The sequence below is a fragment of the Bos indicus genome, chromosome 2, assembly GCF_029378745.1.
Source record: "Bos indicus isolate NIAB-ARS_2022 breed Sahiwal x Tharparkar chromosome 2, NIAB-ARS_B.indTharparkar_mat_pri_1.0, whole genome shotgun sequence".
NCBI classification, from domain to species: domain Eukaryota; kingdom Metazoa; phylum Chordata; class Mammalia; order Artiodactyla; family Bovidae; genus Bos; species Bos indicus.
In genome coordinates, this window is record NC_091761.1 from 89,686,449 (window position 1) to 89,703,960 (window position 17,512).

Genomic DNA, 17,512 nt, shown 5'->3' on the forward strand with positions numbered 1-17,512 from the left:
GGCACAGGTTTGAGCCCATGTTGGGGAGCTAAGATCTTGCAAGCCACGCGGTGCAGCCAAAAAAAAAAGTTGTAACTCTGTACTGTAATGTTTTTTATATTTATCTAGAGTAAATCTAGCTTTGATTTGATGTTTTATCTCTTTAATCGTATGTAAAAGTGAATGCACACCCATGTGGGGTTTCAAATTCTAATATCATTATCCTCTGGCTAAGTCATTGGTTATTACTAATAAAAGCAATTTATGTGTTTTCTTTGATTTAGATGCACAGACTTAGCTATAGACACAGCTTAACAAATAGTGTACTTCTCTCTTTTGGCTAGGATAGCTTCAGAGGAGAGCTGTCATTTGAAAGCTGAGCGTATCAGATGGTTGACAGTGTGTGTTATGTGTGCCTTACACAGGACCTGTCATCTGGGAAGAGAAAGGGTCTGTTCAATCTTTCATTCTCTGATTCATCCCATTCTGGCCCTAAGAGAGGGTGGCTAATGTTCAAGAGCCACACCCACATGTGGCTTATGCATAGCTAGGCATTATAGAAAAATAAAAACTGGACATTTATTAAGCACTTCCATATGCTTAAAAGTCACTGTGCTGAGTGTCTTGTATACATTTAATCCTGAAAAATATTTATAAGGTAGGTACTATTATTGTCCTCATTTTGAAGATAAAGAAACAGACATATAGTTAAAGAATTTGCTCAAAGTTACATAGCTAATAAGTGGCAGAATTCTACCCCCACTCTTAATCATACCTGTACCTTGCCTCTGTGTTAAAGATCAGGCTGAATGATGTGATCTTTAACACAGAATTTTGAACGTTGCAAGTTCCAACAGCTTGTTCTAACTTTGAGTTATTGTGGCAACTCTCCTGTACCATGACGTCTGACTTTATTGAGCTGTTTTTGAAACATTCTAATATGCTAGTTGAATATATTTACACATTTATTGTATTTTCACTTTGAATTGCTGCTTTGGTCATAGACTATAGTTTTATGGAATTAATGTCTCTTGCTAGTTTTCTTTAGAAAATTTAACAGTGAATGTGATACTTTAATTTATTCCTAAGAATCCTATCAAGATATTTAAAGAGGTGTAATATAATATGACTCTGAAAAATGAACGGGGAGTGTGACCTTGTTTTTTATGTTTGAAGCTCCAGAATGGCAGGAGTAAAGAACAAAGGCTTATGATGGGACCACCTGACATTCAAAGTAAGACCAGCTTTTCTTTATATTCACTTTTAAAAATGCTTGATAATTCAAGTACAAAATGTTGCATGTTTAGAGTTGGCCATTCCTTTATCTACATATTTTAATTAAGGTCTCAAAATGAACAGTTGAACTCTTAAAATATATTCATTGGCATTTCTAGTTATCCATCAAATTAGCTTCAGTTCAGTTCAGTTCAGTTCAGTCCCTCAGTCGTGTCCGACTCTCTGCGACCCCATGAATCGCAGCACGCCAGGCCTCCCTGTCCATCACCAACTCCCGGAGTTCACCCAGACTCACGTCCATTGAGTCAGTGATGCCATCCAGCCATCTCATCCTCTGTCGTCCCCTTCTCCTCCTGCCCCCAATCCCTCCCAGCATCAGAGTCTTCCAAGGAGTCAACTCTTGGCATGAGGTGGCCAAAGTACTGGAGTTTCAGCTTTAGCATCATTCCTTCCAAAGAAATCCCAGGGCTGATCTCCTTCAGAATGGACTGGTTGGATCTCCTTGCAGTCCAAGGGACTCTCAAGAGTCTTCTCCAACACCACAGTTCAAAAGCATCAATTCTTCGGCGCTCAGCCTTCTTCACAGTCCAACTCTCACATCCATACATGACCACAGGAAAAACCACAGCCTTGACTAGACGGACCTTTGTTGGCAAAGTAATGTCTCTGCTTTTGAATATGCTATCTAGGTTGGTCATAACTTTCCTTCCAAGGAGTAAGCGTCTTTTAATTTCATGGCTGCAGTCACCATCTGCAGTCATTTTGGAGCCCAAAAAAACAAAGTCTGACACTGTTTTCACTGTTTCCCCATCCATTTCCCATGAAGTGATGGGACCAGATGCCATGATCTTCATTTTCTGAATGTTGAGCTTTAAGCCAACTTTTCGCTCTCCTCTTTCACTTTCATCAAGAGGCTTTTGAGTTCCTTTTCACTTTCTGCCATAAGGGTGGTGTCATCTGCATATCTGAGGTTACTGATATTTCTCCCGGCAATCTTGATTCTACCTTGTGCTTCTTCCAGTCCAGCGTTTCTCATGATGTACTCTGCATATAAGTTAAATAAACAGGGTGACAATATACAGCCTTGACATACTCCTTTTCCTATTTGGAACCAGTCTGTTGTTCCATGTCCAGTTCTAACTGTTGCTTCCTGACCTGCATACAGATTTCTCAAGAGGCAGATCAGGTGGTCTGGTATTCCCATCTCTTTCAGAATTTTCCACAGTTCATTGTGATCCACACAGTCATAGGCTTTGGCGTAGTCAATAAAGCAGAAATAGATGTTTTTCTGGAACTCTCTTGCTTTTTCCGTGATCACATTAGCTTATTTGAATGTAAATACCTCTGACTTCATTGTTTTGGCTATATATTTTAAGGCATGTGACATTTATACCTCAAACAGAACTCTAACCAGGCCATGTTAAACATTAATCTAGCCATGGTCATAAGCCATGTTAAACCAATTACCTAGGAGCAGAAAGAAAAAAGGTTACTAGGATCTTGTTTTCAGAGAAGGCAATGGCACCCCACTCCAGTACTCTTGCCTGGAAAATCCCATGGACGGAGGGGCCTGGTGGGCTGCAGTCCATGGGGTCGCTAGGAGTCAGACACGACTGAGCAACTTCACTTTATTTTTTCACTTTCATGCATTGGAGAAGGAAATGGCACCCCACTCCAGTGTTCTTGCCTGGAGAATCCCAGGGACGGGGGAGCCTGGTGGGCTGCTGTCTACGGGGTCGCACAGAGTCGGACACGACTGAACTGACGCAGCAGCAGCAGGCTCTTGTTTTATAGCCCATTTAATAAATGTAGATTCTGTAAGATGACATTCTCCACCTCTACAAATAAAAGAATTAAAAAAAATCCTAGTCATCTGGTCCTATCACTTCGTGGCAAATATATGGGAAACAATGAAAACAGTGACGGACTATTTTCCTGGGCTCCAAAATCACTGCTCATGGTGAGTACAGCCATGAAATTAAAAGATGCTTGCTCCTTGGAAGAAAAGCTCTGACCAACCTAGACAGCATATTAAAAAGCAGAGATATTACTTTGCCGACAAAGGTCCATCTAGTCAAAGCTATGGTTTTTCTAGTAGTCGTGTATGGATGTTAAGAGTTGGACCATAAAGAAAGCTGAGGGCTGAAGAATTGATGCTTTTGAACTGTGCTGTTGGAGAAAACTCTTGAGAGTCCCTTGGACTGCAAGGAGATCCAATCAGTCCATTCTAAAGGAGATCAGTCCTGAATATTCATAGGAAGGACTGATGCTGAAGCTGAAACTCCAGTACTTTGGCCACGTGATGGGAAGAACTGACTCATTTGAAAAGACCCTAATGCTGGGAAAGAGTGAAGTCAGGAGGAGAAGGGGATGACAGAGGATAAGATGGTTGGGTGGGATTACTGACTTGATGGACATGAGTTTGAGCAAGCTCTGGGTGTTGGTGATGGACAGGGAAGCCTGGAGTGCTTCAGTCCATGGGGTCACAAAGAGTCGAACATGACTGAGTGAGTGAACTGAGTCAACCAAAAGATTTAAGGGATGTAAGATCTCTCTCATCACTCTTAAAACATCAGCTCTTGATGCTATCATTTTCAAGAAGGGTGCTTTTTGCTTGTCTTGAGTTCTCCTTGAAAAGAGGGCTGAGTCTTACTGTAGTGGATATGATTGTACTTAAGATGCGGGGCTGCTTAGACAGGTAAGGAGGGCTCAGTCTTCCCTGAGGAGCTTGGAATCTGTCCTATGTGCAGTGGCGATCCTGAGTGTACCGAGCAGGGTGGTGGCCTGATGGAAGCTTCCTTTATGTGGCAGGCCCCTTGCCAACATCCCCTGACTCAGCCCATATACTGTCTGTGTGCACCTCCAAACATTCTGCCCACATCAGCCAGATGGAGCAGGTCATGCCCATCATTCCATGCATAAAAGTCGGCCCTCCAGCCAGAGCTGTTGAAGAGTGAGTTAATTTCTGACAGCATGTTTCTTAAAACACCGGTGAGGTGGTAAGAGTTAGCTGTTTAAATTGGGAGAACTGGTAGATTTGGATAGGAGTTTAAAATAATCAGAGCTCTTTCCACTGGGCTCTGTGATGGCTGGTTTATCCTTGATGGTAATTATACAGGTGAGGTAGATGAAGCTCTCAATAGCCCTGAAGATCCTTAGGAGAGCTGGTTGCCTGCTCTTGCCTGGATATGGTTCATTTGCTGGTAAAAGAGAAAAGCATCCTGATAACTTGCCCTCAATTTAATAGAAGTTTAATCAAACCAAGTGTTCCTATTATTTTGGACTTCCAAATAGATTTCAACTGGATGATGATTACAATAACTGCAATTTATTAACACTTTTAGTAAGTGCTAAATACCCTGAGAAGTTTCCTAAAAAAAGGCAATGCCAAAGAATGCTCAAACTACCGCACAGTTGCACTCATCTCACACGCTAGTAAAATAATGCTCAAAATTCTCCAAGCCAGGCTTCAGCAATATGTGAACCGTGAACTTCCAGATGTTCAGGCTGGTTTTAGAAAAGGCAGAGAAACCAGAGATCAAATTGCCAACATCTACTGGATCATCGAAAAAGCAAGAGAGTTCCAGAAAAACATCTATTTCTGCTTTATTGACTATGCCAACGCCTTTGACTGTGTGGATCACAATAAACTGGAAAATTCTGGAAGAGATGGGAATACCAGACCACCTGACCTGCCTCTTGAGAAACCTATATGCAGGTCAGAAAGCAATAGTTAGAACTGGACATGGAACAACAGACTGGTTCCAAATAGGAAAAGGAGTATGTCCAGGCTGTATATTGTCTCCCTGCTTACTTAACTTAGATGCAGAGTACATCATGAGAAACGCTGGGCTGGAGGAAACACAAGCTGGAATCAAGATTGCCAGGAGAAATATCAATCACCTCAGATATGCAGATGACACCACCCTTATGGCAGACAGTGAAGAGGAACTCAAAAGCCTCTTGATGAAAGTGAAAGAGGAGAGTGAAAAAGTTGGCTTAAAGCTCAACATTCAGAAAACTAAGATCGTGGCATCTAGTCCCATCACTTCATGGGAAATAGATGGGGAAACAGTGAAAACAGTGTCAGACTTTATTTTTTGGGGCTCCAAAATGACTGCAGATGGTGACTGCAGCCATGAAATTAAAAGACGCTTACTCCTTGGAAGGAAAGTTATGACCAACCTAGATAGCATATTCAAAAGCAGAGACATTACTTTGCCAACAAAGGTCCGTCTAGTCAAGGCTGTGGTTTTTCCAATGGTCATTTATGGATGTGAGAGTTGGACTGTGAAGAAAGCTGAGCACCGAAGAATTGATGCTTTTGAGCTGTGGTGTTGGAGAAGACTCTTGAGAGTCCCTTGGACTGCAAGGAGATCCAACCAGTCCTTCCTAAAGGAGATCAGTCCTGGGTGTTCATTGGAAAGACTGATGCTGAAGTTGAAACTCCAATACTTTGGCCGCCTCATGTTAAGAGTTGACTCATTGGAAAAGACCCTGATGCTGGGAGGGATTGGGGGCAGGAGGAGAAGGGGACAACAGAGGATGAGATGGCTGGATGGCATCACCGACTCAATGCACATGAGTTTGGGTAAACTCTTGTAGTTGGTGATGGACGGGGAGGCCTGGCGTGCTGTGGTTCGTGGGGTCGCAAAGAGTCGGACACGACTGAGCGACTGAACTGAACTGACCTGAAGTACCCTGAACTAAGATGGACATATTACATAGATTATTTTGTGTGTTTTCTTTTAATTCTGTTAAGCCATGATTATTAAAATATAAAAAAGTGAAAATTTCCTCTTAATTCTGAGTATCAGACATAACCACTATTAATGTTTGATCTATGTACCTCTAGTAAGTATATGGAATATACACACACACACATACATGATTTTAAGTACATTGGCTCAGTATTAAACATATTATTCAGTAATCTGTTTTTCACTTAATATATCCTGCATATCTTTTCATGTCAAGAACATAAAATCTCTGTTATCTATTTTAACATTGCATAGTATTCTATGTACCATTATTTATTTAACCAGTTTCTTGTTAGTAGACTTTCAGGCTCTTTCTAGCTTAGGGCCGTTACAAACAGTCCTTCAGTACCTCTCCATGACATTTTTGCACACTTTTTCTGTTATTTCTTATGATAAACTTCTAGAAGCAGAACATTGGTTTAAAGGATATTGCTAATTGTCCCTTAAAAAGTCTGTTTCAGCTTATACAGCATTACCATTTGAAAGTGCTCATTTCCCAAACTTGACCAACACTGGCATTTTCTTTGCCTGTCTTTAGATATTATTACTCATTTGTGCAGCAATCTTATAAATTAGGTGCTTATCTTAGAGATGAACAAAACAAGACAAAACAAAACCCCAAGAAACCCCAAGACTTCAGGAAGAAACTTGCCCAGATCACAGAGCTTACTAGTGATGGTGCTAGGGTTTCAGCCAGCCCTTCATGGCTTTAAAATGGGTGGCTTCTCCACTTCCCTGGGACTAGTAAAGTCATTTTTTATCTACTTTGCTTTAAGCTCATCTACATTTGCTAAGCCCACTGTCTGATATCTTGCCGTTGACATTTTATTTTACAATCTTCCATTGACACTGGATTAACAAAACGTGGCCATCTCTTCCATTAAGTGGTAAACTCACAAAAGCTTTTCCTTCTCTGAGTCTCTAAGGCTGCTCCCTTGAGGCATTGTGTGCAATTTCAGCACATGCAGTAAAGTTATTGATATATTAATTGGGAAGTAAGTTTATCAGATTCTCCCTATCAGGTTAAAAACTCCCCGTCACTGAGTTCTTACCTGGAAGAGGGCAAGGGAGAACCTTCTTTACTTCTATTTAGGTGGTTTTTCTACACAACCCGTTTGGCATGGGGACTTGTGTTTTGTTATCAGTTAGTTAAGTGTTTCAGTGTGAGGTTAGAAGCTTGGGGCTGAGTATAGCTGGGGAAAGAAGAGATAGTAGCGGGGAAGAAAATCGGGAAAGAGAACAGGTGTGACATAAAAGCTAGCAGGGACTAGGAACAGCCTTAGTTCTCCTTCAGTTTTGTAAATGATTTCTCTCTCACCCCCAGGAGAACCAGTGAAGAGACCCATTCAGGAATCAGGAGCATTTTTGCCTCAGGTACAGAATAAATGATCTGACTTGGTAGTGTAAGCACAGTATCTGTGGAGAACACTGATGGCTTTACAAATACCTGTCTATTAAGAATTCTTTGTGACAGTAGGATGCTGAGGATGCTATTCTGAGAGCGCTTCTGTTCTAAAGGGGAACCTTGGATGTAGCAAAGAAAAAGATGTTGAAGTGGATTGCATTAGTGAACTTTGGAATACAGGAAAATTCCAAGTGGCATTTCTCTTCTCAGCTGAGTGATTGCTGAGTAAATAAGTAAGCAATGACTCCAAACCTTGACTTGTTATGACTTTTTCTATGCTGGTACGTCTTCTCCATAACAGAAGGCAATAAAAGGCCTCCTTTTGTGTTGGTTTGGAAAAATATCACTTGTATAAACGCAGGTTGCTGTGGAAACTTATGACCAATCTTTTCTCTGTGTTTTACGTTATCTTTATCTCACAAAGCTAATGCGTAAAGGGACTGCAGGTTTCATTAAAGTTAATTAGAAACTAAAATAACTGGTTGATGTTGAAGGGAAATGTCAGTCATGGTGACTTCAGCCTGTGCCTATTGAGTAACTCATCTGCCAAAAGGAAATTTAAGGAAATCCAAAAGAAAAGATAGTATGGGGGGAGGACCTTGAGGTAAGAGAACAATGTTTAGCTTCTTTGACAATCCCTGCTTTCCTTTCCAGCACATAGTAGAAGAGAGATATAAGATGCAGAGCAAGCCCCTGGGAATCTGCCTGATAATTGACTGCATTGGCAATGACACAGGTAGGTGTGAAGGCTTCAGATGAATTGATGCTCCATAGTGAGATTGAGGCACACACAAGCAGTATTCATCAGAGGCATCAACACTAGCTGCTGTTTAACAAACCACTGCCCAAAAATGTGGTTTCACACAGGAAGGGTAGTTTCTTACTCATGTCTGGTGGGGATGGGGCTGGGGAGCTTCGTTGCAGGTGTACATCAGTGGTGTCATTGTCTGAGGGCTTGGAGTTGTCTTTGGAACCTCTATATATGGCTGGTGGATGACGGAAGTGAATGGAGAAGCTCAGAAGGACTTTAGGGACAGGCTTGAAAGTGATATGTATCATTTCTACCCACAATCCTTTGGTTAGAACTCATGGCCCCATCCAACCACAGTAGACAAGGAACTGAGTCTAGCTGTGTGTCAGGAGGAAAATGAAAGGGAGTTGGAGGAACCCATAGCGCTGTCTCTGGCACAAAGGCAAATTTTGTGAAAGTTGGGGAGGTCTTTTCTTTTCATGCTAGATGCTGCGGCAGGAAGGAGTCCTGAAATCCAAGGAGGGGTTAAAAATGGAAGGTTTTTCTGGGCTTCAGTATTATCAGATGCCCCATCATTTCACCTAGATAGGTCTTTAAAGCTTTTCTGGGGAATATTAAAAATAGGATAAATTTGTGCTCATTTAGAAGCACTGTGTCTACCATCCTGAACTTTGGTTATTGGCCTGAGTCTATACTGCCTGTTTATCCTTGTTTGGATCTGAATGGATTTTTTTTGCTTAGCTGTTGGATGTCTGACTCGAACTGAATCAATCACTGGTGATGCATCAAAAAATAATGAGAAGAGCTTATATAAGTGCAATAAAATTTGGTTCCATTTTTTATCTCTTTCTTGAAAGGATTGATCGTTTTATTTCCAGTTTTCCAGCTTCTCAACATTCTCTTAGAATGAGTCAGAACTGTGTTTTTTTAGGCTCACTTAAAATGTTACCATGGTGGAACTTGCCTGGTGGTCTAGTGGCTATGACTCTGCTCCCAGATCAGCGGGCCTGGGTTCGATCCCTGATTGGGAAACCAGGTCCACTTGCCTTAACTAAAGATCCTGCATGCCCCCCGAAGATCAAAGATCCTGTGTGCCACCACTAAGACATGGTGTGGCCAAATAAGTAAAAATAAATACGTATATATTTAAATATTACCATGGTGAGCTTTATGGGAAGAGAATCCAAGAAAGGTCCAATTAGCAACTATTACACTGAATTTCCTGGGATTTCAGATATGATCTTACTTTCTCCTGTCCTGTATTTAGTTAGATGTGAGAAATGCTGTCTCTTGAGCTATAGATGGGTCCTGTATTTATTTATTTTATTTTTCTTAAATTGAGGTGTATTTGATGTACAAGATTTGTTCTTTCTGTTTTAGCCCTTGCTGCTGCTGCTGCTGCTAAGTCGCTTCAGTCGTGTCCGACTCTGTGCGACCCCATAGACAGCAGCCCACCAGGCTCCCCCATCCCTGGGATTCTCCAGGCAAGAACACTGGAGTGGGGTGCCATTTCCTTCTCCAATGCACGAAAGTGAAAAAATAAAGTGAAGTCGCTCAGTCATGTCCAACTCCTAGCGACCCCATGGACTGCAGCCCACCAGGCCCCTCTGTCCATGGGATTTTCCAGGCAAGAGTACTGGAGTGGGTTGCCATTGCCTTCTCCAGTTTTAGCCCTTCAGTTCAGTTCAGTTCAGTTGCTCAGTTGTGTCTGACTCTTTGTGACCCCATGAATCGCAGCACGCCAGGCCTCCCTGTCCATCACCAACTCCTGGAGTTCACCCAGACTCACGTCCATTGAGTCAGTGATGCCATCCAGCCATCTCATCCTCTGTCGTCCCCTTCTCCTCCTGCCCCCAATCCCTCCCAGCATCAGGGTCTTTCCAATGAATCAGCTCTTGGCATGAGGTGGCCAAAGTACTGGAGTTTCAGCTTCAGCATCATTCCTTCCAAAGAAATCCCAGGGCTGATCTCCTTCAGAATGGACTGGTTGGATCTCCTTGCAGTCCAAGGGACTCTCAAGAGCCTTCTCCAACACCACAGTTCAAAAGCATCAATTCTTCGGCGCTCAGCCTTCTTCACAGTCCAACTCTCACATCCATACATGACCACAGGAAAAACCATAGCCTTGACTAGATGGACCTCTGTTGGCAAAGTAATGTCTCTGCTTTTGAATATGCTATCTAGGTTGGTCATAACTTTCCTTCCAAGGAGCAAGCGTCTTTTAATTTCATGGTTGCAGTCACCATCTGCAGTGATTTTGGAGCCCAAAAAAATAAAGTCTGACACTGTGTCCACTGTTTCCCCATCTATTTGCCATGAAGTGATGGGACCAGATGCTATGATCTTCGTTTTCTGAATGTTGAGCTTTAAGCCAACTTTTTCACTCTCCACTTTCACTTTCATCAAGAGGCTTTTGAGTTCCTCTTCACTTTCTGCCATAAGGGTGGTGTCATCTGCATATCTGAGGTTCTTGATATTTCTCCCGGCAATCTTGATTCCAGCTTGTGTTTCCTCCAGTCCAGCGTTTCTCATGATGTACTCTGCATAGAAGTTAAATAAGCAGGGTGACAATATACAGCCTTGACGTACTCCTTTTCCTATTTGGAACCAGTCTGTTGTTCCATGTCCAGTTCTAACTGTTGCTTCCTGACCTGCATACAGATTTCTCAAGAGGCAGATCAGGTGGTCTGGTATTCCCTTAGTATTCACTTAAGAATAAGGAAATGCTTTCTCAGAAAGAGATTGTGTGATCGTCCTCCTATTTTGGTTGTAACCAGTTTTGTTTCATTCATTAGCAAGAAGTTCCCAACTGGACTTGGTGCAGAATGTATAGCTGTTGTATGAGGAGAATCACAAAAATAAAGCCATGACTTGTGATTTTCATGGCTAAATTCCAGTGTCTACCTCTCTTGTTGAGTTATGAACCTCTTGTAGGCCGGGACTGAGTGTGTATTTGTATTTTTCTGTGTTATAGAGTTGTGATCAGAGTTGAGCCCTGGGATACCACCATGTAGGTGGGAATCATGGCTTTGCCGTGTCCTAGTTTGTTACCTGGGGCACTTTTTCTAGCCTCTTTGTAGCTCCATTTTCCTTCTGTAAACTGAGTTCATAACAGGACACACCTCATAGGGAGATTAGGAAGAGTGAGTGAGTCGTACTTGTAAAGAACTTAGGGCAGTGCCTTAAACACACACACACATACATTTAGCAGGCATTGAAATATCCATTTTGTGGACATTAGTTAATGTTACTTGTCCGTTTTGTTTGTTTAATTTTAGTTGTAAATTGCTGGGCTAGAACTCGCCATGGCTTTGAGCTTAGCACATGGAGCCTGACCCCAGATCAGTGAGGGACCAGAGAACTGGGATCCAGAGGCCTGTATCAGTATCTGCAAAATAGCTCAAAGATATTGTCTGTTGATGGGTACACAGGACTTTGCCCCAACACTGTTCTTGACTTTGTTTCTCCCTGGTCTCACATTCCCTCCATTCCTTCCTTTCCTGATTAACAGCTGCTTGAATCTGCCCATTGGAACTCAGGGAGGGTCATGGAAGCTGGGTGAAGGCTGTTTTCTGTAATCAAAGAAATGCAGGGCCCCACAGGGCCCTGCACAGTATCACTCCTATCCCCATTTTCAAGATGAGCAACCAGAGCACAATAAACTCCCTTTCTAGCTTTTCTCATTAAGTAATAGAGCTGGGATTTGAAAGCTTGACTGCAAAGCCTCTGTTTTTAGCTACTTGGCTGTGAGTGCCATGAGGGTGGTAAGCTTCTGCTGTGTGTCTTCAGAACCTGAAACTGGGTGGCACATTAGAGTTCAGTAAATATTTGTTGGGTGAGTGAACGAAGGAATCAGCTCTGTTGGTCATGGTATGTTTCTAAAACCATTCCTTTGTACCTGTAGAATTGAGCAGACTCCCTTACACCTATCTGTTCCTGTCCTCACAAAAAAGTGGGACTTCTATCCAGAGTATGTGATTTCCCCAAAGCTTTATAGGTTTATTCTTCCTTTATTCCATAAGCGTTTATTGAGCACCTACCATGTGCAAATCACCACGCTTGGCCCTATGTGAAGCAGGTATAGAGGCCACAGGTAGAGACTGGCCTCAGAGCCATATTGTGAACAAAGATAAGGTTACCATTTGGCGGCTCATTCTTTTTAAAAATTTTTTTAACTTTTTTTTGTTTTTAAGTGGCTCATCCTTGAGAAGACTCTTTAGAGAAGTCAGTAGCCTCTTCTTGGAGCAGACGTAGAGGCTTAAGGATTTGGGCTAATTGTCTCCGTTCAGTGGCTTTGTGCTTGGTGTCCTCAGGGTTGTGTCACCTGTGTCAGAGACCTAGCAAAGCTGGACTTACACGAGCTCCTGCTTCAAGGTGCCCTGACAGAGCATCTTGTTAAGGAGGGGAGAAGTGAAAGCCCCAAATCACAGACACGTGGACTCTGGACCTTGACCTTGGGCTCTGGCTGGGGTTTTTAGGCTGAATGAAAGATGGTGTTTGCAGATTTTAAGAGGATGTATTTATTCATCTTTTCTCCCTCACTGTTTCTGAAAAGCTTGAAGATTTTTGTGTGCTCTTTTAACTAGGCTAAGATGTAGATTTCTCTAACAGATACTGCACATTTTTCTGGGAAATTTGCGCAAGTAAACTTTCTCTTCTAACAGAGCAGCAGTGGTTCTGAAAGCCGAAAGTTGATCACAGAGAGAGCTTCGCAAGGGTGTTGACTGGAGCTTGGCTGCTCCTTGGGGTTATGCAGCCCCTTTCCTCGATTTCACTTAATGGAATGGGTGACAACCCAAATCAGCAGCATTTTCCTGTACTGATAGATATAAACAAATCTCAGCAAGGGGAATCAGAGCAGCCATGGTGGCCTCTGCTGCTGAGCTTTGAAAACATGTGGAAGTCTGACACCTGAGATGGTGATGGAGGCTACATTCCCTTAGAGCAGCCACTGTTGCCTGCCAGCTTGAGTGCCAAGGAAGAGAAGCCTCGCCCTCTTAACTCCCATGGCATTAGCAGACTATTAAAGATCCTTCCCTGGGAATTGGGCAGGGGGAGAGTGTATGGAACCAGGAAGTCTGTGGTGTATGCTTTTTTTTTCCTGGGCATTCTTTTTTAGTGTGGCTGTGCTGGGTCTTTGTTCCTGGGCAGGCTTTTCTCTAGTTGCAGTGAGGAGAGGCTACACTCTAGTTGCAGTGCATGGCCTTCTCATGGCAGTGGCTTCTCTTCATGAGGAGCATGGGCTGTAGGGCATGTGGGCTTCAGTAGTTGCAGGTCCTAGGTCTAGAGCACAGGCTTAATAGTTGTAGCACATGGGCTTACTTGCTCTGTGGCACGTGGGATCTTTCCAGATCAGGGATCTATCCTGTGTCTCCTGCATTGGCAGGCAGGTTCTTTACCACTGAGCCACCAGGGAAGCCCTTTCTGAGCATTCTTATCCTCTGAGACTTAAGCAACCATTCAGTTGGAAACCTAGAATCACTAATGAAATTTCCCTTTAAATCAATGTGTGTGTGTGTGCACGTGTGCCCTCAGCCATGTCTGACTCTTTGCGAACCCCTGATCTGCAGCCCTCCAGGCTTCTTTGTCCATGGAATTCTCCAGGCAAGAATTCTGGAGTGGGTTGCCATTCCCTTCTCCAAGGGATCTTCCAGACCCAGAGATCGAACCTGCATCTCCTGAATTGGTAGGCAGGTTCCTTACCACTGAGTTACCTGGGAAGCCCTTTAAATCAGTGCTACATAGCAAACCCCTTTTTCACAGACAGCACAAATCTAGGATATAAAGAAGAATTTTAGGTCCACAAGCCCTTATTGGAGACCCTTGTATTTCAAAATTTAAAAGTTCAGAATGATGATATGGTACATATACTGCAATTTATAGAACACTCCAGTGGGGTCTAGGGTAGTGCCCCATAATCTGTGATTATTTCTACAGCAAAAGAAATGAATATTTGTGCTAAGTGGAATAAAGGCTATAAATAGCTTTTCATTAGTTCAGGAAAGATTTTGTTACAAAACAAGTTAGGGAAAAGAACTTAAGTTCTTCAGAGCTTCTGGAGTTTTGGGATCGTGGAAAAGGTGTGGTGGGTATGTGGAAAAGCAGAGGACTTTAAGGCTGCCTAAGGAACCACAGAAGCCTCTCTTGACATGCACTTGACATGTTTATTATTAATATTGTTTTCTCCTAAGAAAAGCTAATCCTGAAGGAATTACTAGTCATCATTTGTAGCTTAAAAAAAACGTTTGTAAAGCAGCTTATAATTTTGTGTGTCCAGTAAATGGATTGTCCAGTAAAACCCCTGATCGGTGTATCTGAACAAATGGAAAGTCAGGTTTATACAAGCCCTACCCCCCTTCACTCCCCACTTCTTTTCTCACTCTTCTGTCTTTATTCACCATTTTCCTTCCACTTGGAGGCCTGTCCTTTGCCCTGCTGTTTTTTTGGGGGGAACCACAGCTGAATTACATCTTTCCCATAATTTCCTCTTCAGGTGTCTCGGACCACACTGACTTTCCCTACTCTGATCTCTTATTTTACCTAAACTCCTGCTGCTCTATGTGACATGTCAGTCATTGTTTTATGCACATTTATACACATCCGAGCACTCCGAGTCCAGCCTCCCAGCACCCGGCTCACTGCCGCCCCCTCTCCTATGTGATCATTCTGCTCCATGCCCTGACACACGTGGGGTGGCCACCAACCATGGCCACAAGCACCTTCGTCCCACACTGTCAGCGATCCACACTGATGCCCAAGGCCTCGGCAGAGCTGTCGAGGAAACCTCCTGCGGCAATGGCAAGCACCCTTTGGCCCATGGGGGCTCCTTTTCCGCAGGGGATTCCGCCGTTACCCTATGTTGGTGCACTTCACTGGCCGTCCACTTCACCTCCAAGAAAACAGTCTGTAAACAGACATGAAACCCTTTGGTGATAGAGGAGCCCAAGATTGGGCTAAAAGGAGACTGTGGTGTGCGATTACCCCTGGGGAGAATTCCTAAGGGAAGTTGATGACAGGTTGGGGAGAGGGGATGGAGTGTATCCTGGATAGATAGATAGTTTGGAGGGAATGGGAAACTGTTGGATGTCATAACTAGGTGAGGTGTGTGTAGAACAGGGAGCTGTGTGTGTGTGTGTGTGTGTGCCCGCGTGCCCACCTTTGGTTAGGAGTTGGGGAGGGAGGTCTTCTGGTTAAATCTTGCATCACTGTCGTAGGACTGAGAGCCGTGGTCAGGCAGGTGGAATACCGTGTTGGTTGGGTAGTCCACCCTGGCAGGCATCTCTGCCTAGAGCATACCTACAGCCTCCCATCTGGTTGGCAAGGTTTTCCCTGCTGGCCCCACTGGTATCTGCGTGCTCTCTCACTTCCACTGCGCTGTGGTGTAACTACCAGCACAGGTCCACATTCATCTTCACTCCTATGCCTCCTGGGTGCCTTGGTCTGCCTCCCAGAGCCCACTTAAGACCAGGACCCTCTTGGAGCCACCACCAGCACACGAGAGTCACAGCCAGCCCAGGACCTGGCACAATGTCTAAGCCTCCCATAGCAGTTGCTGGCATGAGGCACGTGGTAAGGAAGGTGTGCTCATGGCCACTGGCCCCACTCGTAGATGTAGATACCCCTCCTGCACCTCCTGCTGTGGCCACCATCGTGCAGCTGCTCACACCCACGGCGACCACCCCAGCCCACACCAGCCCACCCCTAACCCCACCCTATCCAACCCCACCTCCTTACCACCACCAACAGCAGGAGCCCTAGCACAAGCCCAGGAGCATCACTGCAGCCACGAGGGGCACCAGCCACAGCCCCTCAGCAGGGAGGAGGGCAGGCACTGGGAGGCCCCAGGTGGGTCATGGTGGAAGCAGTGCTGCTGAGAGGCCAAGCAGTGGCGAGGGCATCCAAGACGGAAGAAGCTGGTGGTAGACAGCTTGGAGTGGGCAAGGTTGCCACTGTGGACAAAAGGTGTGTCCTGGGGACAGTGGAGGTGGCCTGATCATGCTTGGGCTAGAGCTGCAGGGCCCCAGGGGGCTGCTGTCACAGCGCTGAGGCTGGCGGAGCAAGGGTGAGCTAAAAGGGTGGTAGGGTTGTGCCAGGGAGATCAGTAGGTGGCAGGGGGAGAAGAAGAAAGGCTTCCTTGACCAGGAATCAAACCTAGGCTGCAGTGAATCCTAACCACTGTACCACCAGGGAGCATCAGGGGTTTGTCCCTGGCCTGCTCCTGCTGAACCCAGCACCTCCATGCCACCCGCTCTGTGCCACCTTGGTGCCCACACCTGGCCCAAATGAAGTAGGACAAAGGCCAACAGAGTTTTGCCAAGAAAACCCACTGGTCATAGCAAACACCCTCTTCCAACAACACAAGAGAAGACTCTACACATGGACATCACCAGATGGTCAACACCAAAATCAGATTGGTTATATTCTTTCAGCCAAAGATGGAGAAGCTTTATACAGTCAGCAAAAACAAGACTGGGAGCTGACTGTGGCTCAGGTCATGAACTCCTTATTGCCAAATTCAGACTTAAGTTGAAGAAAGTAGGGAAAACCACTAGACCATTCAGGTATGACCTAAATCAAACCCCTTATGATTATACAGTGGAAGTGACAAATAGATTCAAGGGGTTAGATCTGACAGAGTGCCTGAAGAACTATAGACAGAGGTTCATGACATTGTACAGGAGACAGGAATCAAGACCATCCCAAAGAAAAAGAAATGCAAAAAGGCAAAAGATTGTCTGAGGAGACCTTACAAATAGCTGAGAAAAGAAGAAACGCCAAAGGCAAAGAAGAAAAGGAAAGATACATCCATTTGAATGCAGAGCTCCAACGAATAGCAAGGAGAGATAGGAAAACCTTCCTCAGTGATCACTGCAAAGAAATAGAGGAAAACAATAGAATGGGAAAGACTAGAGATCTCTTCAAGAAAATTAGAGATACCAAGGAACATTTCATTCAAAGATGGGCTCAATAAAGGACAGAAATGGTATGGACCTAACAGAAGCAGAAGATATTAAGAAGAGATGGCAAAAATACATAGAATAACTATACAAAAAAGATCTTCATGACCCAGATAATCACAATGGTGTGATCACTCACCTAGAGCCAGATATCCTGGAATGTGAAGTCAAGTGGGCCTTAGGAAACATCACTACGAACAAAGCTAGTGGAGGTGATGGAATTCCAGTTGAGCTATTTCAAATCCTGAAAGATGATGCTGTGAAAGTGCTGCACTCAAATATACCAGCAAATTTGGAAAACTCAGCAGTGGCCACAGGACTGGAAAAGGTCAATATTCATTCCAATCCCAAAGAAAGGAAATGCCAAGCAATGTTCAAACTACCACACAATTGCACTCATCTCACATGCTAGCAAAGTAATGCT

General features: G+C 44.0%; 1 protein-coding gene across 12 annotated transcripts in view; it reads left to right on the forward strand.

The window, feature by feature from the left end:
* The window catches only part of CFLAR (CASP8 and FADD like apoptosis regulator), a 58,309-nt gene that overhangs the window by 28,025 nt on the left and 12,772 nt on the right, over positions 1-17,512 (forward strand). For 8 of the 12 annotated variants that reach the window (XM_019974912.2, XM_019974857.2, XM_019974902.2 and 5 more), the window contains 3 exons: positions 1,156-1,213; positions 7,300-7,349; positions 8,035-8,116. In XM_019974912.2, coding sequence (XP_019830471.2) covers positions 1,156-1,213; positions 7,300-7,349; positions 8,035-8,116 — 190 coding nt within the window. Of the gene's footprint in view, positions 1-323; positions 430-1,155; positions 1,214-2,328; positions 3,176-7,299; positions 7,350-8,034; positions 8,117-17,512 lie in introns of those variants that run through there. The other 4 variants (XM_070770181.1, XM_019974930.2, XM_070770186.1 and 1 more) reach the window with 4 other exon arrangements.